This window comes from Physeter macrocephalus, chromosome 18, assembly GCF_002837175.3.
Source record: "Physeter macrocephalus isolate SW-GA chromosome 18, ASM283717v5, whole genome shotgun sequence".
Lineage (NCBI taxonomy): Eukaryota > Metazoa > Chordata > Mammalia > Artiodactyla > Physeteridae > Physeter > Physeter macrocephalus.
This window is the reverse complement of record NC_041231.1, coordinates 101,547,519-101,574,265: the sequence shown is the minus strand read 5'-3', so window position 1 is coordinate 101,574,265 and position 26,747 is coordinate 101,547,519. Positions and strand designations below refer to the sequence as shown.

General features: G+C 37.0%; 1 protein-coding gene across 1 annotated transcript in view; it reads right to left on the bottom strand.

Moving 5' to 3' along the window:
* The window catches only part of LOC102977725 (uncharacterized), a 206,433-nt gene that overhangs the window by 161,698 nt on the left and 17,988 nt on the right, over positions 1–26,747 (bottom strand). The window contains 3 exon segments of the mRNA XM_024121907.1: positions 21,025–21,191; positions 24,139–24,207; positions 25,623–25,709. Of these exon segments, the coding sequence (XP_023977675.1) occupies positions 21,025–21,191; positions 24,139–24,207; positions 25,623–25,709 (323 nt within the window).

The window sequence follows — 26,747 nt, the reverse complement described above, 5'->3', positions numbered from 1 at the left end:
GGGCTACTCCTGGCTAAGGAAGTAGTCAGGAGCTGTTCAGCATTTGGCAGGGTCGATTACATGAAAAATGACAAACTGCTGAGGAAACAGATCTAAATGGGGACATCCTAGGAATCTAGCAGCCTTAGATAAAGAAAAAGGAGAAACTGTCTGGTTCCACAAAATTCATATTCACCAAAGTACCAGCTCTTTTCAGAAATCTTTGTCAAGGTCACAACCATTCATCCAGAATCCTTGGGGTATTTTACTTCCCAGAACTAATCATATGCTTATGATGACCAGGGCACTCTATGAAGGGTTTACCTGAATTATCCCTCTTATTTTCTGTTTTCATATAAACCTCACATCAATCTTTGATATGGGGACTATTATTATTCCCATCTCACAGACCAAAACGGAAAACTGAGTCATAGAGACGTCAACTTGCTCGAGGTCACACAGTAGGAAATGGTATCTCTGAGATTCAAACACCAGTCTCTCTGTCCCCAGAGCCTGTGCTCTCAACTACATGTCACACCCCTGACTTACTGTTCTATGACATACAACCAGACGTCATTTCTAAGAACTCCACCTAATGGACAATTAGGTGAATCCAGAAGTTAAACTTTAAAAATGAAACTAACACAATGATAATAACTGACTTTTATGTAGCGCTTTATATTATTCAAAAAACACTTTCAGATACTATTTCACGTTTCTCTTTCTCAACATTATGAAGTAAGAAGGTGAGGGTCATTCCCATTGTTTTACAGATAACTCTGAGCTACAGAACATCGTCAAACAATGGGCTGTGCTTCAGACCACACAAGTGGAACATGGCATAGCAGCATTCCCAGTCAAGTACGTTCTTTTGTAACTTGGTAAATGTTTTTTCTTATGTTTTTATCACATGGCACAGAGCCCATTTGTCTGGCTTACAGTTTTGAAAACAATAGGTTAAACGTCTTCGCCTGTTTTACCTAAAGATATTACGACTGATTCCCACAGGCTTTCCTATTGCTCTGGTTAATTCACATCTTTTTTCAATCTAGAAACACTAGGACAGCCTCACAGAGACCAGTCGTTCCCTCCCAGGAACCAAGCCTGGGATGCCTCATTTATCGCTGCCTCAGGTGGTACACTAAGGATGGATAAAGACAGGACAACAGCATCATCCAAGGAAACAGACCACGCAAGAACTAACGTTCACAATTCATCTGTATAGGTGTGTTGTAAAAAAATTAACTCATTATTAAAGTCACAAGCCTCATAATTCATGTGCCTGATTACTCTATTCGTTTCATAAATGCACCAAGACGTAAAGTAAAGCAACATTTAAAGAGTAAGAAAAGTGCCTGTCCCATCGAGTCAGCGGCTACTGTGTTACTGCTGACACATCCTTGCCTTTTCTCTCTGCTCTGTAATTCCCTGCACTTTCCTTTACCTACACTGCCTCCAGGTGTTGATCTGACCTAGACCGTCCAAAGCCTTCTGGCAAGCTTTAAAATCAGCTAAACTTCCCCCTGTTGTCTGAACTATGAGATTTCCTCATAGTTGTTTATGTTCAACCCTTAGTATATAGCTAGTCGACCTCAACAACAACAACAACGTCTCCAGCTATTTTTCTCCAATACTTTCTTTATTCATTACCTCTTTGACAATGGAAATGGAAAATAAAAATAGAAAACTTATGTTCCAAACATCATCTGCCCCCCCATCACTGCCTTCCTAAATGTGCTTCCAATCTTAAATGATTTTCTCCCAGTCAAGGAAAAGTAACTGTGATAAATCCAAGTAATCCAACCCCACAGGCTTTCTTACGTCACTACCAGTTCCTAGTTTACTATGTTATAACCTGGTTTGAACTCATGCTCTTTTCTTTGTACTTTTTTGAGCTTTTATTGTATACCAGACAATTTCCTAGATGCTGAGGTACTCAGTAGAAAAGGTAAAGTTCCCACTTTAGGAGTGTATCATTTATGAAATTCTTATCTGGAAGCCAACAGATAATTAAGTGCTAGAGTGGAGATTTCTCCAAACTCTGTTAGAACTAAAGGACCACCTGACTTTCTCTGGGAGATGTCAACAGGTAAATGTTTCAGAAAAAGGGGACAACATATCAAGGGCAAGGAGGCTTATTCCTGCAACCATGAAAGATTTGATAATTGCTAGAGTATGAAAGGTGAAGGGCAGAAAAGTATGAGGTCTAGTTGGAAAAATTGACAAGGGTGAGAGAACAAAAGGTCAATATAGAGTTCATTGAATATATTTCAATGTAATTTTGTTTGACCTTTCTTTCACTCTTTCAAAACTATTCAGTGTCTCTTCTGGGCTAGGCATTATAGATAATGGGGAATCAGTTACAGATTTCAAACAGGAAGCAATCAGATCGGATTGTCATAGCAGCAGGACTGATGACACCGCAGAGAGATGGGTGAAGCAGGTATAGTGCAGTGCAAGGTGGCAGGGCTGTCACTTTAGGGATGTGGCCATGGGGCTGGAGAGGAGCGAGATTATGCGAGATTACAGAAATGCATGGGAGGTGAATGAATAGGACTGGATGGCTGATGTGACTAAGGACAAGGCAGGAATTGAGGGTGACTTCCAGGTTTCTAGTTTGGATAACCACATAGAAAATGGAGTAATTTTCAATGAGATAAAGAATTCAAGAAGAGGAGGTTGGAGGTGGGAGGGGGGAAAAAAGAACAGGGGAAACCAGTGATGGTGTCGTGAAGGCAGTTTCGTACACAGCTCTGGAGAGCAGGACAGTGATCCGGTTGGAGATAAAAACTTGAGTCTTCAGATAAAAGTTGAAGCTGTTGTACTGGGTGAGATGCCCTGCAGTAAATGCATGGAGCAGAAGAAGAATCTGGGTTAGAAAGAGTTTGAGGAAAAACAGCATTTTAAAGATAGATGGTTTGCTGTACAGCAGAAACTAACACAGTACTGTAAAGCAACTGTACTCCAATAAAAAATAGTTTAAAAAAATAAAATAAAGATAGACTGAACAAGAGGACCTAGAGATGTAAGAGAGGCCGTAAAAGCAAGTAATCAGGGAGTTTCAGTAAAGTAGAATGTTTCTAATGTTTTGAATGCAATAGCTCAAATAAAATATGAATTTAAAAGTGATTGACTTGGTAACTGTAGGTCATAGAAAGAGAAACTATCCCAGTAGCCATACTGGAAACTAAGCATTAGAGGACAGAGAAAAGACTAATAGAGAAAGAAATGGAGAAAGCAAGAGGATATTCTTCTTTCTAGTTTAGGGGATGAGGATGATAAATATTTATGGCCATCAGAAAAAAAAAAGGATAAACGGTCAAGGAAAAGTGTTTGTCCGTTTTTAAACTGAGGGTGATTTGAAATAATACTTTGGTAAAGAGGAAAAAAATTTAAATGAGTTTGAAGATTCAGGCAAGAGAGACTTTTGCTTCTACTTGAGTCAAAAAAGTCTCAAGAGAATGTCCCTCCCACGTGAAAAATAAAACAAAGCTGGATAATCTGCACAATCACAGTTTTTTATAGTCTATTTCAGAGCTAAGATCAAAAGAAAGCATAATCCAATAAAATCCAGAAAATTATTATTCACTCCTGGGAGAGACCTTTATAATGTTTTACCATTCATATTTTTAAAGATATATGTCTTTCAATTTCTTTAAATGCCTATTGACTAGTTGAAGTAAAATTATAATAACAATGTATTGGAGGTCGTAGTATATTTATAGAAGTAAAATAAACAACACCAAGTGCACAAAGCATGGGATTTCACAGTTAGAAATATACTATTGTAAAATTCTTAAACTTTTTTGTGAAGTAGCAAAATGTTTTTGAAGGCAGACTATGATAAGTAAGACTAAGATACATATTGTAATCTCTAGAACACCATTAAAGAAAAAAATCTCCAAGAGGCATGATAAAAACATCAATAGAATAGATAAAATGGATACAAAAAAAGAAAAACACGCCTACTTGATTCAGCACAAAACAAAGCCCTCAAAAAAGCAAGAGAAACAGAGCAACAAAGAGCAGACAAGACAAATCAAATAACGAGATAATATATTTAAACCCATGCATATTAGTGATTTTAACAGATGTAAATGATCGAAATATCCTTATACAAAGGAAGAGATTGTCAGACTAAATTAAAAAACTAAGACCAAACTATTCGGGCTGGCCAAAAGGTTCGTTCGGGTTTTTCCATAAGACGTTAAGGGAAAAACCTGAACGAACCTTTTGGCCAACCCAATATATGTCATTAACAAGAAACATACCTTTCACATAAAATTTTGAAAGTAAAGGAATGAAAAAATAAAAACCATGCAACACTAAGCATGGGTAATCAGATGTGACTATATTAACATCAGACAAACTAGACCTCAAGATACAGAGTATGACCAAATATAAAGAGGGGCATTTCATAACAATTAAAGGGAAAAACAATGATCTTAAAGGTGTATGTGTGTAATAATAAAGCTTCTAGACACATGAAAGAACAATTGACAGAACTAAAAGGAAAAAGAGACAAATTCACAGTCATACTTGGGGAGTTTGATAATTCATAGAAAAAGACCAAAAAAAATCAGTTAAAATGTAGAAAATGTTAACAGTACTATTGAACGATTTGACCTATTTGACATTTATAGAACACTACACCCAACAAGAGCATAATGTACAGTCTTCTCAAGGGTACATGGAACATTCAATAAAAGATAGACCATATTCTGAGCCTTAAAACAAGTTGCAATCAATGTCAAAGGATTAACATAATGCAGAGTATTTTCTCTGATCACAACTGCATTAAATTAGAAATTGACAACAGTAAGATATCTAGAACTCCCCAAATATTTGGAAATTAAACAACATGCTTCCAGAGAACCCATAGGTCAAAGATAAATTGAAAAATATGTTGAACTAAATGACAAAGCATAACATGCCAAATTAGCGGAATACAGCAAAAAAGTACAGAGAAGAAAATTTAGAGCACTTAAAGTCTACATTGTAGGGAAGACATAAAATATAAAAATCAATATATCCTTTCACCTTAAAACTTAAAAAAATAAAAAAGCAAATTAACCCCAAAGTAAGCAAATTCAGGTGTACTCAAGAGTCTGACTCCTTTTATGATGCTTGACGGCTGCCAGCTTTCAAGCCCCACCTCCCTGTGCTACCCTTCTACTCCACAGCACAATCTGCAGTAGCATCATCTAGGGAACTTATTCAAAATGTAGGTTCCTAGTCACCCTCTAAACCCAACAAATCAGAGCGCCCACCTTATCATGCACCCCAGTTGGTTTTAATGCTCACAAAAATTTAGAAACACTGATGTAAAATATAATTAACCCACAAAGAAGAAAATCTTCACCATATCATGAATTGGGGATTATCTGCTATCTCTTTAATAACTATTATATTTAAATATAAGGTAGCATCATTAAAGTTTTTGGAACTAAAAGAACCTTAAAATGATGAAATCCAGCCCTCTAATTATGCAACTATGAAAACCAAGATCCAGACTGCTTGAGTGTTTTTCCCAAGTAATAGGGAGCTAGTCTGATCTTTGGGGCCCAGAACTCAGACCTCCTACCTCCTAAGGATGGATCTTCATCGACCGTTTCTCCTTTTCAAAATACAAAAGGTTGATTCTCACCTAGTACAATTAGAACATTTTATTTGTGATTTTATTCTGCCACAAATAATGGAATTGAAACCAAATAGAAACTGAATAAACTAAAGAACTGAAAAATAAAAGTCTCTCCGTGAAATTACAGGCAGTCAAGCACTGTTGAAATCAACAGTCCATCAGAAGAGAGCTGTTGGCAGCCTAAAGGGAAGACATCAATTCTTTTCTCTTTTTGAACTTCTAAAAAGGTAACTCTTTGTATTGCTATTCCAAACTTACTTAACAGGATACATGCAGGGCTTTAACCCATGGGCTGCCACATTTTTTTTTTTCATTTTTGGTCTTTCCACCAAAGAAATGTGTGGGAGATGGCTATTAGAGTCATTTGCTTTGCCTGGGGGCTAATTACTCTATTTGGTTCATTTTTGAAAAGATTATGTTACATCCAAAGGCAAAAAAATTGATGGAGTCTTGTTTCAGGTTTGCTTATGTAATTTCGCACAGATTAAATTAGTTAATCAGAAATTATGCTGGCTAAAATAGATCTGTTGGTTTCTAAATCTACAGTGGAAAATTGCTTTTTAAAAAATAATTTAAATGGCATGTTATTTAAATATATTTTAGTCAGTTCTCTCAAATGTGAGACTTGAGTTGTAATGAGCCGAAAGGAAAGCCAAGAGGAATGAAAGAAGTCACAGATACAAGAATTGGAATGAGTATGCCCATGTGACCTCCTACAGCAAAATGCTATGGCATCTGCCTCAAAGAACGGAATAAAAGAAACTCTGAAGAGTCAAGGAAAGGGTACAGGGGCATCTGAGAATTCTGGGTGAAACATGAGAAAAGCATAACAAGCTTTCAGCTTCGATTTCCTCACCTAAAGCATGGGGATCATCACACCTATCTCCCACTGTTATGTGCAAAAAGAAAAAGAGGTAACAAATGTTCCTGTCCCAATGCCTGGTACTCAATAAGTTTAAGTTCAATATATTAAAATTCTATCTACTGTCTATTTATCATCTATCTATCCATCCATCTATGTATCAGTCATATATGACCACATTAATGGGAAATTATTATGGTCAACTAGAGTTTGGGAAGCTGAGATTACCATGCTACTGTTGACTTATGGCTAGAAATAGCTGAGAGTTACATGACTGAGCCTGTGGGTACCATGAAAAAATTGTTCACTACATCATTTTCTTTATTTTCAGAAACCGGGAATAGAGCAGTTAGACCACTGGTTCGCAACTCTTGATGCATATTTGAGCTTCTTAAAATACCCACTCCCCTACCACTACCCAGAAATTCTAACTTAATTAATCCCCGTGTGATTCTAATGTTCTGCCAGAGTTGAGGACTGGTGACTTAAATGGTCTCAACAGAATTCAAAAATAAATTAATGTGTGGTAATTGCATAAAAGTATTTTTGCTTTTAATTATGAACAATGTCAAAATATATAAAAGAGTAGAGAGAATTATATAATGAAACCACTACATACCCATTATCTAGATTTAATAATGATTAAATTTTGCCATATTTGCTCCATTTATATATATATATGTACAAAGTCCGAAATTTTTAAAGCAAATTAAAGACATTTGACATTTCACCATTAAATATTGCAGTATCCATCTCTTAAAGGAGAGCATTTTTTTCATAACCTTAATGTCATTATGACACATTACAAAATTAACACTTTTTTAAAAAAATAGACTTTATTTTTCAGAGCAGTTTTATTTTCTCAGCAAAATTGAGTAGAAAATACAGAGAGTTCTCATATACCTTTGGCCTCACACACTCATAGCCTCCCCACTATCAACATCGCCCAGCAGAGTGGCATATTTGTCAAAATCGATGAACCTACACTGACACATCATTATCACCCGAAGTACAGAGATTTCCCATATCCCAAAAGTGCAAATGTTCCCCCTCCCCTGCCACACACACTTACCTGACCATCAACATTTGAACCTACATTGACACAATAATTTTCCAAAGTCCATAGTTCACATTACGGTTCACTCCTGGTGTCGTACATTTTATGGGTTTAGACAAATGTATAATGACATATATCCACCATTATAGTATTAAACAGATTAGTTTAACTGCTCTAAAAATTCTCTGTACTCTGCCTATTCAACCCTCCCTCCCACCTAACCATGGATCTTTTTATTATCTCCCTATTATACCTTGTCCAGAATGTCATATAGCTGGAATTGCTATGAAGGCTTTTCAATTGGCTTCTTTCACTTAGTAATATTCATGTAAGTTTCCTCCATGTCTTTTCATGACTTGGCAGCTCATTTTTTAGTGCTAAATAATATTCCATTGTTTGGATGAACCACAGGTTATTTATCCATTCACCAATTGAATGACATCTTGATTGCTTCCAAGTTTTGGCAATTATAAATAAAGTTGCTATAAACATCCCATGTGTAGATTTTTGTGTAAACCTAAGTCTTGAACTCATTTGGGTAAATACTGAGGACAGTGATTGCAGGATCATATGGTAAGAGTATGTGAGTTTTGTAAGAAACTGACAAACTGTTTTCCAAAATGTCTGTACCATTTTGCACTCCCCACAGCAAAGAACGGCATTTGATGTCATCAGTGCTTTTTGATTTTGGCCAATCTAATAGGTATGTAGTGATATCTCATTGCTGTTTTAATTTGTATTTCCCTAGTGACATATAACATAGAGCTTCTTTAAAAATGCCTATCATGGGCTTCCCTGGTGGTGCAGTGGTTGAGAGTCTGCCTGCCAACACAGGGGACACAGGTTCGTGCCCCGGTCCGGGAAGATCCCACGTGCCACGGAGCGGCTAGGCCCGTGAGCCATGGCCACTGAGCCTGCGTGTCCGGAGCCTGTGCTCTGCAACGGGCGAGGCCACAACAGTGAGAGGCCCGTGTACCGCAAAAAAAAAAAAAAAAAAAAAAAAAAATGCCTATCATGTTGTTTATTTTCTTATTATTGAGTTTTAAGAGTTCTTTATATATTATGGACAACAGTTCTTGATCAGATATGTCTTCTACAAATATTTTCTCCTGGTGTGTTGCTTGTCTCTTCACTCTCTTGACACTGTCTTTCACAGAGCAGAAGGCTTTAGTTTTATTGAAGTCTAGTTTATCAGTTATTTCTTTCCTGGGTTGTGTCTTTGGTGTTTTATCTAAATAGTTACTGCCATAGCTAGATTTCCTCCTGTGTTATCTTCTAGGAGTTTTATAGTTTTGCCTTTTATATTTAAGCTATAATCCTTTTTTTTTTTTTTTTTTCTTCGCGGTACGCGGGCCTCTCACTGTTGTGGCCTCTCCCGTTGCAGAGCACAGGCTCCGGACACGCAGGCTCAGCGACCATGGCTCACGGGCCTAGCCGCTCTGTGGCATGTGGGACCTTCCCGGACCGGGGCACGAACCCGTGTCCCCTGCATCAGCCGGCGGACTCTCAACCACTGCGCCACCAGGGAAGCCCTATAATCCATTTTGAGTTAATTTTTGTGAGAGATGTAAGGCTTGTGTCTAGGTTTTATGTTTTTGTTTTATTGGCATGTGGATGTCCAGTTGTTCCAGCACCATTTGTTGAAAAGACTGTTTTTTTCTCCATTGAATTTCCTTTGCTCTTTTGTCAAAACTCAGTTGACTATATTTATGTCAGTCTATTTCTGGTCTCTCTATTATGTTCCATTCATCTAGTTGTCTATTTTTTCACCAATATCACACTGCCTTGATTACTGTAGCAACACTAATTTTTTAAATATCATCTAATACAGTGTCCATATTCACATTTCCTTGTTTATCCCAAAAACATCCTTGAGAAAAAATCTGTGTTGGTTTTTTTGAGGTAATTTATTAGTGAACAAACTTTAAAACCCCAAAAGTTAAAACTAATAATAATAAAATGACAATAAATGAAAATATCCCATTATCTATGACCAGGACCCAAAGATAGACTGAATGAATTCACTCTGCCATAAGAAAACAAAAAGATCTCGGGACTTCCCTGGTGGCACAGTGGTTAAGAATCCACCTGCCAATGCAGGGGACACAGGTTTTATCCCTGGTCGGGAGGATCCTACATGCCGCGGACCAACTAAGCCCACGAGCCACAACTACTGAGCCTGCGCTCTGGAGCCCGCGAGCCACAACTACTGAGCCCACGTGCCACAACTGTTGAAGCCTGTGCGCCTGGAGCCCGTGCTCCGCAACAAGAGAAGCCACCGCAGTGAGAAGCCTGCGCACCACAACGAAGAGTAGCCCCTGCTCGCCGCAACTACAGAAAGCCTGCATGCAGCAACGAAGACCCAACACAGCCAAAAATAAATAAAATTTTTTTTTAAATGAGCTACCTCTTTGCTAAAAAAAAAAAAAAAATCTCAATTAAATAATTTTACCACTCCTGCGATAATTTTTAAAAAGCAATTCAATCTGAGTGAAGGGTAATCAGGAACTCTTATACTACTTTATAACCTCCTATCAATTAAATCTTAAATGCTGCCTCATATTTTATAGGTGTTGTCTTATCTCATTTACAATTAGTATATTACAAATGTATATGGAGAATAGGAATTCATGGTCTTAGCAAGATACTTCTTTTTTTAAGTCATAACATCTCAAAAGTTTCTATGAGAATTAAATGTTATTGTATATAAAGTACTTAGAACAATGCCTAGCACGTGGTAAGTGCTGTAGAAGTATTATCTATAATTGTAAGGTAGGAAAAGATCTTAAGTTTAATGTGAATAAAAACCTCCTAGAGGGTTTGTGTTTATACATTCTAGGACTCCTTTCCCAGAGATTATGAGACAGTAAGTCTGTGTTGGTACCCAGGAATGTGCATTCTAATAAGCATCTCAGGTATCCTGAGAGAGGTTGACGGACCACATTTAAACAACCTGTGACATTGGATTTTATCTGAAAAACACCAGAGAGCCTTGGTATGTCATAAAAACAAAACAGATAGTATGAGAAAAGTAAATGTCCAGCCAAATAACAAGGAAATCAATTGGCAATCTTGAAGGTCTACTATGTATACAGTGACCCTTGAAGCACATGGGTTTGAACTGCTCAGGTTCACTTATATGAGGACTTTTTTTTTTTCAATAAATACAGTACTACACCATCAGAGGTGGGTTGAATCCTAGGATGTGGAACCGGGGATTCAGAGGGCTGACTCCTGATTCCATGAATTTTCCACCTTCAGGGGTCCCATAACCCCTGTGCGATTCAAGGGTCAACTGTACTAGGAAACAGGGAATAGGAACAAAGACATAAAATACAAAACTCTCTGTGTGTGTGCAAACAAGGTAATCCCTTCCCTTACAGACTGCCACTCCACAGGGTTCCCACGGCACAACCCTTTGAAAATTTAAGTATCATAACAGAGTAAAGGGGTAATGAGAAGATAATCACGTAAAAAAATAAATATTTTTTCTTCCAAGAAACCATACAATGAGTTGTTTTTATGAGACAAGTTTTGAGGAAAATGTGATTTGCCATCTTCTGAGGGTCGTTTCTAATTGGAACTGAGAAATTGGCTTTGGAAAAATATATATATATTGCAGGGTTTATGCCTTTAACCTTCATTCATATGGAAATTGCAATGAAGTAGAGTACAATATATTTCTATAGAATAGTTTTTCCAAATCAATTGATGATAGACAGATTGATATTTAATTGACTAAATATTTATAGGTGTTGACATACATAGATATATATAAAGTTATTTTCATTTTTCTTCTATTAGTAATTTAACTGTTTTGTAAGAAACATATACTATTTCTTCATATAGAAGAAATGCAAACCAGAGAGGTCTCAAGGAAATGGCCCAATATTAAGTGATCTAAATAGGAAGCTGTGGAGAGGTCGCCATTACTAAATGGAAGAAAGCACTCAAAAGGAAAACTAAATAAAAAGCGTGTCTTTTAAAGCAATGTTGTTTCCAAGCATTGCATAAAACTTTTCAGCGATTTCACAGAAGCTGCTGGTTTTCGTTGAGCGCTGTTTGTCCTTGCTCTAATTAGATCTGGTTTATAAATCTTATCCCTGACTCTGTCATCAAATCATTGAATGACCTTGGGATAGTTTCTTGCAAATGCCTCAGTTTCTCTGTTTACAAAAAGAGGGTAATAATCCTTGACGCCTTTATACTTCACTGATGTATTTCACAGATTAATGAGTCATGAAAGCTTTGAGGTGCTCTGATCAAAGGCACCGTATAAATACAAAGAATTGTTATTATTTACCAGTAGCTCCTTTTTATTGTACCACTAATGAGCATTGTGGTGAGCAAACTTATTACAGAAAAAAAGACATAGGAGGTGAACGTTAAGAAGGCTATTTCTCTCCATATCCAGATATAATTTTTGTTACTATTTATTGGTGTTATGCAGACATATTGAAAATGAGGGTTCCTGCAGTCTAACAGTTCCTGTTGGAGAGGTCTTTGTAAATATAAACAACATCCTGGATTTAGAAGCTTGAGCATCCTGGCATTTTCCTTGGATTTGTGCAAATTCTACATAGAACTCACATTTCAATGAACTTGATAGATAAGACACAGCATCAAAACGTTTTCACTAAGATATTTTCTCCTACACCTCCTTTTCTTCATTTTAATGATTCTTAAGCAATTTCACTAAGTCAATCTCTCTCTCTCTCCAGCTCTCTCTCTCTCTCTCTCTCTCTCTCTCTCTCTCTCTCTCTCTCTCACACACACACACACACAGAGACACACATACACACACACAAATTTCACCTCACTTTTCTTTGAAAATGAGGTAGTCTAAATTTTCACTGAGAAACCTAGAGTCAAATCATTGCTTTTGCTAGAAAATTTCAATTACATGGATATAAATTTATTTTCTGTTCCTTTTCAAACTATCTTCCCTTGTACTGTTCTAGATTCTAACAGATTAAACACTACAAATGAGCCATCTAAATAGCAAAAATGGTACCTATTCAGTACCTGTTTTGAAAGATTGTATCCTTTCCAAATTGATAGATGGCACAGAATTATTATGGTACAAATCAAATTTCAAATGATTGAAGGAAAGTCTCTAAATATTAGCAATAAGATAAGCAATTTTATTTTACTTTGTTCTCCCTAAAAGTGCATGTCAAAATCTTCCTCCAGGAATATATTTAGACCACTTTGGGTCTCTGATAGGCAAGAAGGACTACACCTTCTCAAAGCCTTGGCAGTCCACCCATCTCCGAGCATTGCTGGTTCTCAGCCCCGGGCTTCTTTCCCATCCAGAGCTCTATCCTAAAATAAATGGAGCGCTCAGCCACTAGAAGCACTTCAGCTGAAACATTTGTGAAACAAGTCCATCCTTCAGTACTCAGTACTCATTAATTTTTCATGAGCTAAGATCTATGTAGAAAAGTTTTCATGAAAATCTAGTATTTTTTAAAGGAGAGTTCTATGGACTGAATTGTGTTCCCTCAAAATTCATATGTTTAAGCCTTATTTCCCAGTGTGATTGTAATCAGACAAAGGGGACTTTGAGAGATCATTATATTTAGATGAGGTCGTGAGGGTGGGGACACCATGATGGGATTAGTGCCCTCTTAAGGTAAGACACTGGAGAGATTACTTCCTTTCTCTCTTTCCCTACCATGTGAGGATACAGGGAGAAAGCAGGCATCAATAAGCCAGGAAGAGGGCTCGCCCCAGAAACCAACCATGCTGGCACCCTGATCTCAAACTTCCAGCCTCCAGAACTGTGAAAAACCAAACATCTGTTGTTTAAGCCCCTCAGTGTATGGTATTTTGTTATGGCAGCTGGAGTTGAAGAATACAAAGAAGAGTGGCAACACGCAGTCATGACTGTACTGTGATTCACTTTGTTTAGTCTTAGATGACAAGTCTAAATGGATTCTTGACTTCATAAAAATATAATTTAGGAAGTGAAAGTTTCAGATCTTTTTGCAATTATTCATTTATCCAATATGTTATGTATCAAATGCCCGTTCAATAAATATCTAGTTAGCAAATATTGAACTCCAGGCTGGGTGTTGAGTAGAAAGACACACAAACAAACAGAATGAAATTCCTAACTTCCAGAAAGGAAGAGCATGATAAAGAGATACGCCGTTTACTCAGAAAATGCAAGGAAAGTTGTGAAAAGAGACACATGAACGATTGGGCTTCCTCAAGGAAATGACAGTAAGATGTGACCAACTAGGGACTGTGGACAAGAATTTTTTTTTAATGTGGCATATATTGGGGGAATGACAGTCCTTTTTTTAAAGTGGGAGAAGGCATGTAAGGTATGAATTCACTGGTAGGTAGGGTGAAAATATTAGTCAAATTTTTTAAATGTCCTGTATTTTCAAAAACAAACAAATGATTATTTTGTAATTCATTCTTTCTTGGATGTTGTTTTGCCAGCACAACTACAAGGAATGCCACTGAGTCCTTAAGCTATTGTAAATATGGCTCAACTTTGTTTTTCTTGGTTTAACCAAATACAATATGAAATAATGTTATAAAATGTGCTGGTCTACATTCTCTACAGAATAATTTAAAGAATGTCAAAAGCACTTAATTGGCCTGGAATTTCACTCCGTCTGAAACGTAATGTGCTTGGTGAATGATATAAAATTTGAACACTGTGAACTCCCACTAACAGTATAGTGTGATGGTTAAAACTGTTTAAGTTTGAATCCTGGCTCAGCAACATACTAGTTGTAGAACGTTTCCCAAGTTACTCAGCCTCTCTGTGCCTCAGGTTGCTCTTCTATAAAATGGAGACAATAACACTACCTTCTTAAGGCAATTGTGAGGTTAAATTATGCAAAGTTCTTAGAATAGTATCAGTAGGTATGCAGTGAATGTTAGCTATTATATTATTAAAGAGCCTTTTTTTCTGATTTGGATGCCTTTTATTTTTCTTATCTAATTGCTTTAGCTAGAACTTCCAGTACCATGTTGAATAGAAGTGGTTAGAGTGGGCATCTTTGTCTCATTCTTGATCTTAGAGGAAAAGCTTTCAGCTTTTTACCATTGAGTATGATGTTCACTGTGGGCTTGTCACAGAAGGCTTTATTATATTTAGGTGCATTCCTTCTATAACTAACTTGTTGGGAATTTTCTGATAAGTGAAATAAAACAGATAGAAAAAGACAAATACTGTATTGTATCACTATGTGTGGAATCTTTAAAAAAAAAAAAAAAAGTAGAACTCATAGAAACAGAGTAGAATGATGGTTGCCAGGAGTAGAAGGTAAGAGAAATTGGGAGATTCTAATCAAAGTTACAAACTTTCAGTTATAAGTTGAATAAGTTCTGAAGATCTAATGTACAGCATGGTGACTACAATTATTAATACTGTGTTTTACAAATATTTATATATTTGCTAAGAGAGTAGATCTTAAGGATTCTTAAAAAAACAAAAACAAAAACACAGATGTTTACCAAATCATGTTGTACACTCTAAATATATTACAGTTTTATTTGTCAATTATACCTCAATAAATCTGGAAAAAATAAAGAGCCTTTTTCTCTACTCTACAACACAAATATCTTAAAAGTAATTTAGATGATATGCATGGAAATACCAAATCATAACGCTCCACATAACGACATTAGAACTGTAGTAGAGAAAATTCATATCAAGGAATATTTATATGTCAGTAGTATCAATGATAATTTTGCCCAGCCAGTTATCTGTAGCATTTATTCATTCATTCATTCATCAAAAAGCATTTAATGGGGGTAAAATTTGTTTCCTGCCAGGTCCTGTGTTTGGTGTTGAAAATAAAAAAGAAATGGCCCTTCTGTAAGTGAGCTCATGGAACAAAGCATAAGTATCTTATTTATTTAAGTACTAATATAAGTGTTTAATATTAAATATGGGAGTTCCTTTCTCTTGAAAACCATGCAGTATTCTCACTTCTTATTCAGCACAGATTTTCACTTGCTGGTGTAAAACTGATGGCTGAGTTTTTGAAGGAAGCTGGGTTATACAAAGAACATATCTATAAGGGAATGGGAATAATTGGTCAAAGAAGAGGGTGGCATTATTAAATCACTTGTCAATCTGATGTGGCTGTCTTGTTTCAAAACTATACACAATAAAATCATGTTCAGTGTGGCATTCTCAATATGGTAAAATTTTTAACAGTTACTATATAAAAAGTAACGTGCTTTGCTTTAAAACAAACAAACAAGAAACGCTTTCATCAATATCTTTGTTTCAGAAATGTTCAGTTGCCTTACTATAGGTAAGAAGATCTCTGGCCAAAATGAACAATAAACGATTGTGATTGGATTAGGTTTTCAGAGCAAAGATAACATTACTAAAATGTGTTTATTCATTCTAGATGGTAACCTGTCTCTCCTTGAATGCCAGTCAGCCTTGGCAAGCACGCCTCCACCTGCACCATTTCGTTTCCTGAACGTTCTGGGATGTTCAGAATGCATGTCAAGCAACCAAGGAGGACTTAAAAGGTAAATAAATAAAATGGAGGCAAAATAATGAGAAATTTGAGTGCCGTAAATTACAGAGTAAATCTTTCTTGTACAGGCTTAACCAAATGTTAAAACTGAAAAGGATTCCATGAGACTTTTAGTTTGTAAAATTGTATTTCTACTCTTTAGAACCACTTTTCACATTTATAATAATATGGCACTTTTCCTGCTTACGTTAGAGAAGGCATTGAATGTTACAGACACTTACAAACTATAAAAATGACAATGTCATTGTCATTTCCTTTGAAGTAACGTGCGGAAAATCACTATTGCTTTTTTTTTCACTATGAAGTGGTTTGTTCTCTTCTCTTCCATCTTATAATATTCGTTGTATATTAACTTATATTTAATGTAGTATTTAAGCAATGATAGATGAGCTACTATGTTGGTTAAGTAAAAAAAAAAATAGAAGTTTAGCTCGTGTAAATGTCTCCAGTGATTTTTAAAAATCCATTTTCCCTCCAAAAAGTTTCCTATACTAACCACAGAGCAGAATATATGTTTCTGGCTTACAGAAAAAAAATACACTGGCTAATGTGTTAAAGTATCTTACGAAATGCATCTTTTATGTATGGAGATTTTGTTATAGATTTTGCCTTTTTACATCGTCTCTCATATTCAAGAATCAGACTTCAGACTTGAGTGTCACTCACACATACAGTCATATTTGATTCACGCCCATTGCCAAATGCCAGGCAGTTTTAAAGAATTTAGAAAAGTAGCGTTAGCTGCCAATACACACTGGCAAGCTTTTCAGAATGCTTCCCTGGAAGACGCTTAACTCAGGCTAACATGCCTAATCCACCACTACTCTAAATGCTTTATTTTATTGTTACAATCAAGATGAAACTGTAAAATAATTTTCCCTGACTACCATCAGATACTACACATGAGTCATTTTAAAAAGTCCTTAAAGCATGGTTTCTCAACTGAATAAGCTAAATGTATGGAATGTTTATATTTAAAATTCAGAGGAAAACCCAGTTACCTGTAACTGATTAGGGACAGGTACATCACATACAATACATGTTAAGAAATGTCCAGGTAAACACTGCCTCCTGATGCTAAAAAGGAAAATTAAATTATTTTATTTCCAATTCAATGTTTATTTGAAAGACAATGTATTACTGTTTCCTTGGATTTCCTCTGTGATTAAATCTGTTATAACTATGCACTTAATTGATTAGTTTTATTCCTGACTGGATAATTTCTCAGAGCTGAGTCATTTCATAATGTCTTTTCCACAGCTTTCCAATATCAATGGGATATAAAAAGTCAGCCCAAATATTTCTCAAGTAGCTTTATATACTTAAGCCACTAAATTGCCCTATGGTAACAATAAAAATAATATTTTATCATTTGCATGACCCTGGAAATGTGATCTTCTAATTGACCCCAAGAGTGTGTGTCCCCTGCAGTTCACCCCTGCTCTTTGGTGCTATCCGTCATAATCTCATCATGCCCTGAGGTGCCCTGTTGTCTCAATTGCCTTGTACTAGAAACGTCAACTGTAGCATCCTTCTGACACGGTTGCAGGACCAGCCTACCTCATGTGGACTGATTAGTGTGGAATAATAAGCGGTCCCATTAATCACCAGATTTCACAGGCTCCTACCTTCATCATGAGACCTCAGCCAAATGCAAAGTTCTCCTCCAAGTACTTCTGGAAGTCCTCAGTGAGTAACTTACCTAAGTTCACCTAAGAGAGCTTAACCAGGGTGATTTACCTAGGATGCGCTCCCTATTGTTTCAGGTGTGATTGTGGCATTACTGACACATCAGTGTCACATCCTGCTAACTAAAGGTAGACTCCATGAGTGATTTTCTCACCAGTTTTACATCAGAATCATGGGAGGGAAGTGGTGCTGGTCCAGCTGGGCTCTGTGACACACCCGCCAACACACACACACACACACACACAGGCACACACAATGCCTTTGCAAAATGAGAAGGCAAATTCTTCATCTCTCTGTGTCTTGTCCTGTTAGGAGAGGAAAAAAGTGGTCCCACAGTAGGTGTGCTTGGGGCCCCAAGGTGTCACAGAGTTTACTAAGAGAGTTCTCTCACTCTGCACAATTTTTTTCTTGTTTCTTTTTTTTTTTTTTTTTGTCCCCTCCAAGATGCACATGGTCTGTCAGGATCTCTATGTCTGATGGGATTTCATGTAGTAATCCCTTTAACAGACCAGTCCACATGGTAACCTCTTAGTAAATTCCTTTAATATCTTTTTGTGATCTAGATTCTTTCGTATTCACCACCACAACAAGGCCCTATAATGTTGGGGCAAGAAGCAACCAACCCAGTCCTCATATAAATTAATAGGTCTAGATAATAGTTTAAGAGAAGGGATTCCCCCAGCAGCACTCACCACAGCTGGGATCAGCCCCCATCTCCACTTAAAAACTTTGACTTCGGGGCTTCCCTGGTGGCGCAGTGGTTGCGCGTCCGCCTGCCGATGCAGGGGAACCGGGTTCGCGCCCCGGCCCGGGAGGATCCCACATGCCGCAGAGCGGCTGGGCCCGTGAGCCATGGCCGCTGGGCCTGCGCGTCCGGAGCCTGTGCTCCGCAACGGGAGAGGCCACAGCAGAGGGAGGCCCGCATACCACAAAAAAAAAAAAAAAAAAAGCTTTGACTTTTTCTAAGTGTCAGTTCACTATTAAAATAGCAATAAAAAGTAAGAATAGGTAACAGTCTCACCAAGTGTATAAAATGACTCATGAGAAAAGGAAAACATTTACTACCAGGCACTTGGACACATCTCATTAATCTCCACCACAACCAGAAGAGGCTCAAATTTTTCAGCCCTATTTTACATAGAGGTTCAAGTTCACATAAATATCCAAACCAAGGATAAGCCACGAGCTCTAATACCACATCCGAAGCTTTTTCCCACATATAATGCTGACTTGGGTGTTCAGAGAACTTCCTGACACAGTGAGGGTGAGAACATGATGAGCATTGGCCTGAGAAGGGGCCATAGGATATTTTCTCTCTCTAGTGCCCCGCCGTTTAATGAGCACCTATTTTGTGCTGGATTCTTGGCCGCCTCATCTCATCCTGCTAACGATGCCCTGAAGCAGATCTCACTTCCACCCATTTACAGATGCGGAAACCCAGCTCAAGGAGCACAGCAGGCGAGCTTTCCACCCCTCAGCTTACCTTTTACAGGATGAGGATATAAAATCCACAAGCTACATATCCTAAAGGAATCCATGTGCCTGTTCTTTAAAGCACGATGGTAAATTGAAATACATACAATGGCACCACATGGTACCAAAAAAAATTAAATAAATGGAAATGTGGAACTGTTAATGTAGCAGAACATACATCTGAAAATAATCGTTTAAAAAGGGTCGTATGCAAAGACAGAGCCATGCATTTGTTTTCACCTCAGTGTCTTTTGAGAGCCCTGTCTTGATAAAGATACAAAACATTGTTAAAATAGCCATGAAGTGGTGTAATCTTGCTCATGGGATCCTCTACCCTTGGAGCAGCATTTGTTGCCTACTTCTGCAGTAACAAATTATCACAAGCTCTGTGACTTCAAACAACAGAAATTTATGGTTTCACAGTTCTGGTGTGAGGTCTGCTGTCCGGGTTGGTTCCTTTGTGAGGCTCTAGGGAACGATCCACTCTGTGCCCCTCTTCTATCTTCTGTGACTGTGCCAGTCCTTGGCATTCCTTTTCCTACAGATGCATCACTCCATCTCTGCCTCTGTCTCCACATGGCTTCCGCACTATGTGTGTCTGTGACTCAGATGCTCAAATCTCTCTCTCCTTTCTCTACTAAGGACACTGGTCATTGGATTTAGGGTCCAGTCATCTAAAGTCAGGATGATTTCATCTGGAGATCTTTAGTTAAATTACATCGGCAGAGACCCTACTTCCAAATAAGTTCATAGTCACAGCTACCAGGGATTAGGCAGTTTGGGAGGACACAATTCAACCCACTACAGGAGTAGTCCTATGTTAGGAAAGACTGTACTTGTTAGTTAGGGTCATTTACTTAAGAAAGCTCAAAATAGATTTAACCTTAATGTGTCCAAGATATTCAGATATAAGAGGCACAAATGAAAAAAACAAACTCTGTTATGGAATTTTCACACTCCAAATTAGAGAAGACCCCCCCAAAACAAAACAATTTCCCCACAATTCTGAAGTGGAAAATATTTCCACTTGTGACCTGATATTATAAAAGACATCACTGAGAACAGTCTTCTTCACCTGATAATATATATTTTTTCCTTTTTATCCTAAATCAGCTTACCTTTCACAAAAAACTACACACACACACACACACACACACACACACACAGACCTAGACTGTGGGATTCTTGTATTTTTATTTAAGATGGATAAGGTGACTACATAGAAAAAATATTTTCCCCCTCTTTGGTAAACCAGAGCATATGACATTACGTTACACATAAATAGAAACTATAGGTGCAGGAAACAAAAAGGATATCTCTGAAGCCAGCACAATCCACAGGCTAAAGATTCCCTGTGTGGAACTAGTTACAACACTACACAAACTAAATCCCTTAATGGTGACTTCATAAATATGAGATTATTCACATATTTATATGGTGTTTATGCAAATGGGTCCAAGTCATTTCTTAATTTTATCCAAGTAATTTTAGGCTGGTTTCAGGTTTTACTATAGATACTTTATCATATGCTAGAAATTATCACTCTAACATGAAATTTATAAAGGTGAAGTGAAACTAAATGGTGCAAGGGCTAGGACTGATATTGGTAAGACAGTATAAGCTCTGCATGGTAAAATGTATATGAAAAACAAGGGGAAAGTCTCAGAAAGTCGTGGATCAAGTCAGGAAGGGGTGTGTTGCCAAGTAAAATCAGGAGATAACGTGCAGGACCGACATTTCAACTTGTTATTTTAAAAAGTGAGATTATTTTACATTTCTTGATATAGATTTTAGTGCTGACCTGTTCCAGTGAAGAACTTCCAGGCAGAATTATGTCTTTCTGGGCGTATCTTTCAATCTCCTCACTGTAAGCAGAGGTGGCTTCACCGTCCTCTTTGTAGAGTCCAAGAATCTTACCAGAACTCACCAGCTCTTCAGAACCCAAAGCCTCCTCCACGATGCTCTCATCTGTTTACCCCAAGAAGATCACATGAACTCCACTCGCTCTTTGTCACTTTAACATAACGCGTGTCACTAAACACACAGTAATTTAACCACCATTTTTCTTACATGGGATCAAGTTTCATTTTTACATCATAACAATTTAGCAAACTCTTTTATGTTTAATGTGCTGGGAAATCAGTAAAGCCCAGGTTTTAAGATTAAAAACTAACCACCTTGCCAACAAACTTTGTCCATCCTGCCATATTCCCAAAGTGAGCAACGTACAGCTGTGCTTTAATGCCTTTCTCCCCCTTACCAAATACATCTTGAAGTGTAGATACTGTGCTTTTCCGTGCATTGATAGTACATGTTGTTTACTTCAACGTCTTACCATGTACTTGCTGTTTTGCTGAAACCAGCTTGGGAGATGAATGGTTTTAGGAGAAGCCAGAGCTCTTGGGTTCATTTCCCGAGTTAGGATCCCCGAGAACAGTTCCTGAGCTCTATACACACAGAGGGACTTTACTTGGCCTGCCTTGTTTATTTGCATAGAAATGCCAGCACTTATATAAATGGTAGTGTACTTCACTTCTGTCTCTATCATCTGAAATCAGTATCATCTACAAAAGGTATCTACTCATCTAGCTAGATGCATGCTGTAAATATAAAATAATCCTCTCTCTTCCAGTCTCTAAAAAAATACTGGCAGGTAAAATATGGAATTTTCCATGCCTTCAATGTTAGGATTTTAACAAGAACCTTGACCCTTTTAACCAATGGAAGAGAGCCTCTTTTTCGGAGGGAAATTCAGGGTGCAGTATACAGAGAACTGCTGGTCTTCCTTCTTTGCTCACTGTACACTTGTATTGCCTTGTATACGTCTTTAAACTTATATATTTCCTCCTGTATGAAATACATGGTGAAGTTCCTGACTATTCTATAAATGCCATAAAACTTTTGTGAGCTCATAAATGATACTGGAAGACCTATTAGATGCTACCTGTAAGTGCTACCTGAGCAAACTGGTGGTTTCGAGGGCTCCAAGCTGCAAAGAGTTGTCATATGGAAGGGACGTGTTAGGTATACAAGTGCCTTATTCAATGTCTAGCACACACAACAAAGGTATTCAATGCATATTTGCTGACTCCGATATTATACTAAAAATATGGAGGCCTGACTGATTTAAAATAACCATTTGTGATGCTTAATTTTATGTATCAGCTTGGCTGGCAATGGTGCCCAGTTATTTGGTTAAAAACCATCTAGATGTTGCCATGAAGGTAATGTTGTGATTATCATTTAAATCAGTAGACTTCAAGAAAAGCAGATTACTCTTCATAATGTGGGTGGGCCTCATCCAATCAGTTGAAAGCCTTAAGAGCAAAGACTGTTTCCCCAAATAGAAGGAATTTGGTCTCAAGACTGCAACAGAGAAAATCCGGTCTGAGTTCTTGGCCTACTGGCCTGCCCTGTGAATTTCAGTCTCAAGAATGCAACATTAACGCTTACCTGAGTTTCCATCCTGTTGCCCTGCAAAATTCAACTCCTTCCTGAACTTCATATTACTCTTCCCTGAATCATCCTGCCAGTCTGCCCTAAGGACTTCAGAGTTGCCAGCTCCTACAAAGATGAGAACCAAATTTTAAAATAAATCTCTCTCTCTTTCTATTGGTTTTATTGGATTCTGCTTCTCTGGAGAATCCTGACTAATACATCATCTGAGTTAGGATCCCTCAAAATGAGGCCTCAAGCTGGCTTGAAAAACAAATTTGCTTGGTTCATAAAGAAAAAAGAAACAAAAAGTTGGCTACACAAACTAATAGCAAAGAACTAAAGGGGTGGTGAATCTAGGTGGAAATAAAATTTTTAGGGGGTACTATTCTGTAAATGGGGATCAAAAATGAGACCTAACCTTTAGGGCTGTTATGATGTTTAAATAAGTTAATAATTACCTTATTTAGAACAGTGCTTAGGACTGTGCCAGGTACCCAGTAGGCACTCAAGAAACGCTTAATTAATATTTTTATCATCAGCATCAACTGTCAGTATCTTCATCATTCTATGTATGTGCTTATCATCTCTGCTGATGTAATAATTACTAATTTAATCCCCATAACTACTCCATTGTGGCAGGTATTATATGTCCATTTGGCAGAAATAGCAAGGAAAGGTTAAGAAATTGGCCCAAGGTCACATAGCAAATGGTGAAGTCTAAGTATAAATTCAATAGAAATAATAACCGTAACTATTAGAAGACAACTATAATCAGTGCCTTCTCCTCATAAGTACCATAAAGAGTTATTTTAATAAGTGAGAAAAAATGATTGAGAAAAACTAAACACACACTGAGAAAAAAACTTAATAGAATTATTCCTTGTGAATTTGAATTCACGTATATACAGCAACTTGCACTCAATGTTTTGGTAAAAACTCCAGTGTGGTTCTGGCATGAATTTATATGTATTGAACCAAGAATTTGAAATTTAGGTTTTAAAGGATTACCTTTAAGTTCCTAGATTAATACACATAAGAATTTCTTACCTAAGGAGCCTAACATTCACAAGTATGAATTCCCATACTAAGACTGGAAACACTATATTATTTGTCTTTTTTCACCTCAAAGAATTTGTTTACAACCTAAGAAACAGTCTTTAAAAAGAATGGCATATAGCCTCATAAACTAGTGAATCCAAATATACCATATGACATGGTAGGATCCTGCAGTAGTAAGTCTGTTAAATCATTTTTGCTGTTTAGGTTTATAAATTCTATGTAATTATAGGAAATTGGGCCATAATTAATTCCTCCCCCCAACTTTAGCTGTATTAAATATTTGCAGCCATCAAAACTTTACATAGGTCATCAATTAGTGGTTATAGTTAGAAAAACCAGGCTAGCATTTGCATGAAACCATCTCAATTAATTTACGACTAATGTTAATATAAAAGACTGGAAATAATTGGTCCCTTACCTTGGGATCCTCCTTGTCCATTCTCATGAAACAGCTCCGTTAATCGATCATAGAGAATTCTATTATCAGCTTGTAGGGGTGCTAAAAGAACATATTTATGATAACTTTCTCATCAGTTAATTTATAGATATGCAATGTAATTACAAAGAAATTATTAATCATCAGGGTTATTTAGTTATTTTATAAGTTATCGACTCAAATTCTGTTCAATATGCTGTCTTGCTCTAAAAAAACAAAAAAAAAAACCCTTTTGTAAATCAATGATAATTGGAACAATGATTTTAAAACGCATATTGCAGGGCACTTGTAATGTGATACTTCTCCAATAAAAAGGATCTCATATTCAATGGATTATGACATCTATTACACAAGAATCATTTCAGAATAAGCCATTATAGTTTCTCAAATCATAGAATATATAAGCATCTGATCAAAATGAATGATTGTTTTGCACTAGCTACTCCCTCTATATCATATTTTTTACTACAGAAACAACAAATTTAGGTGTTCTTAGATTCTTTTATATATGCCACTGCAGTATAATAGCGAATGTAAGAACTACTGTACTCTTTTACAAGGGTAAAGCAACAAGGTCATGTCACTACCAAAAAAAATAATAATAATCATAAGAACATGGTTCTAGAAGAGGGTTTAAAGGGTCATTATGTGGATGTCCTACCATTGGATAGAGCTGAACATAAATTATGCCAAGTTGGATGACCACCCCAGTCATACAATTAGAACATAGATACATACACACATACATCAAACATGTTCTCATCCCATACATACATACATACATCAGACATGTTCCTCCCATGGGGAGGCCGATACAATGTCTGGAGCCCCATGGTGAAATATGATCTTCTGGGTTGCAAATGACTCTAAGTAATATTTGTCACTGTCACTATCTCAGTAACCTGTAAACCCTAGAGTGCTTTGTAAACTACCAAATATGCATGGTGGTAGGCCCACAAGGAGCAATTTTAAATTGTTATTTTACAACCACACCTAGAATCGACATTAGAGAAGAGGAAATCATCATATCACTGAACCTCTGTGGTTCCGAACTCAGATGGTGGTTCCATGTCTTCAATGAAAGAATTCAGGAGTCTCTGGGTATGGAAATCTCACGTGCTAGATGAATTTTATTGAAGAATGCTCATTTTAAACTTGAACAGCTGAGATGGCATTTGTAAAATGATAATGCTCCTCATATGCATAACACAGGCCTTAGAAGGGCAGCAAACTGCTTAGAGAAGCATCAAATGAAAGCCAAGTCCTGCTTCTCTATCTGACCAGCTTGCTGTCCTTGATCAAAAATTATCTTCGCTGCCCGTCATGTTGTTAGTGGTTAAAACTTACCAGTCAAATTGTAAGCTGCAAAATCGAAATGGAGCTGCATGTGTGATCTTTGTCACCTCCTTTTCATGAATGGAAAAGAATATTCTGACACAAAAATTACGTACTTAATTCTAGCTCACCCTCTCCGCTGACCTCCATCCCATACTGCCTTGGGTTTATTTCCTCATCCGTCAGTGGGTCAAAGTAATTTCTGCTGTATTCATTTCCTGTGGAAAGTACATGAAGTAAGGGTCAGTGATTATTAGAAGCACATGAACCAAAATGTTAATTCTGAAATCGACACCAGCACAGAAGGGCCATTTTAGCTACTTTATAAGCTTAATTTTTTACAAGTCTTCCAGGCTTCCCTTTTTTGTAATTATCATCTTGCAAAAGGTCAGAAAAGGTAATTCAAGAAACAAGTTCATGCTATCCGTCTGTTGCTAAAAAAATTAATGGGAAAATTTTCAAATGTAGACTTTAGAATAATAATTTGAAATTTTAATCAAATTATTTCTAGGATATACTCAAGAAATTGACACCATTGGATTATAATGATGTTTAGAGTTCACTGATGACTCTATTTACCCACTTGTATATAATTCACAAAGTATATCATGTCGTTGTGTCCAGAATTCCAGTCAACTTAATAACATCTTAATTATGAGAAACTATAGCAAAATTTCCACAGTGCTAGCTGAGTAAAAAGAAAGGAGAAAGAGCGAGGGAGGAGGGAGGGATGAAGCAAGAAAAGAAAGAAGAAAGGGAGGGAGGGAGGGAAGGAAGGAAGGAAAGTATAAGCGGCCTGTTCACAGGTCTCTTTTGTTATGTCAACTTAAGTAACATGAAGAAAAGGTACAAATGATTTAGCCAGAAATTTTATCCAAGACATCAACAATCTCAACAACACAAACCCAAAATTCTCACTTCACATTTCCCACTTACTTTTGTCCTTATGTCGATAACAAAACTGTAGCATCAAATATGACTTTGTAATAGAGAAAAAGATCTGTTATCAATTTTCCAAATCTAGTTTCATACTTCCTGCAGACTGAAATGTATAGCAGTCTGTTGCTAGTAATTTGCATTCAGTAAAATGTCACCTACTCTGACGATACCTCAAGTTGCCTCAAACATTGCAAAAGAAATAAAGCTTCGTCAACTGAAAACAATGGTAATTTTGAAAGTATTGCCCACAGGGAAGGGTTAATATTGTACATACCAACTATACTGTGATATTCCATAATATATTTGTTTTAGGATCA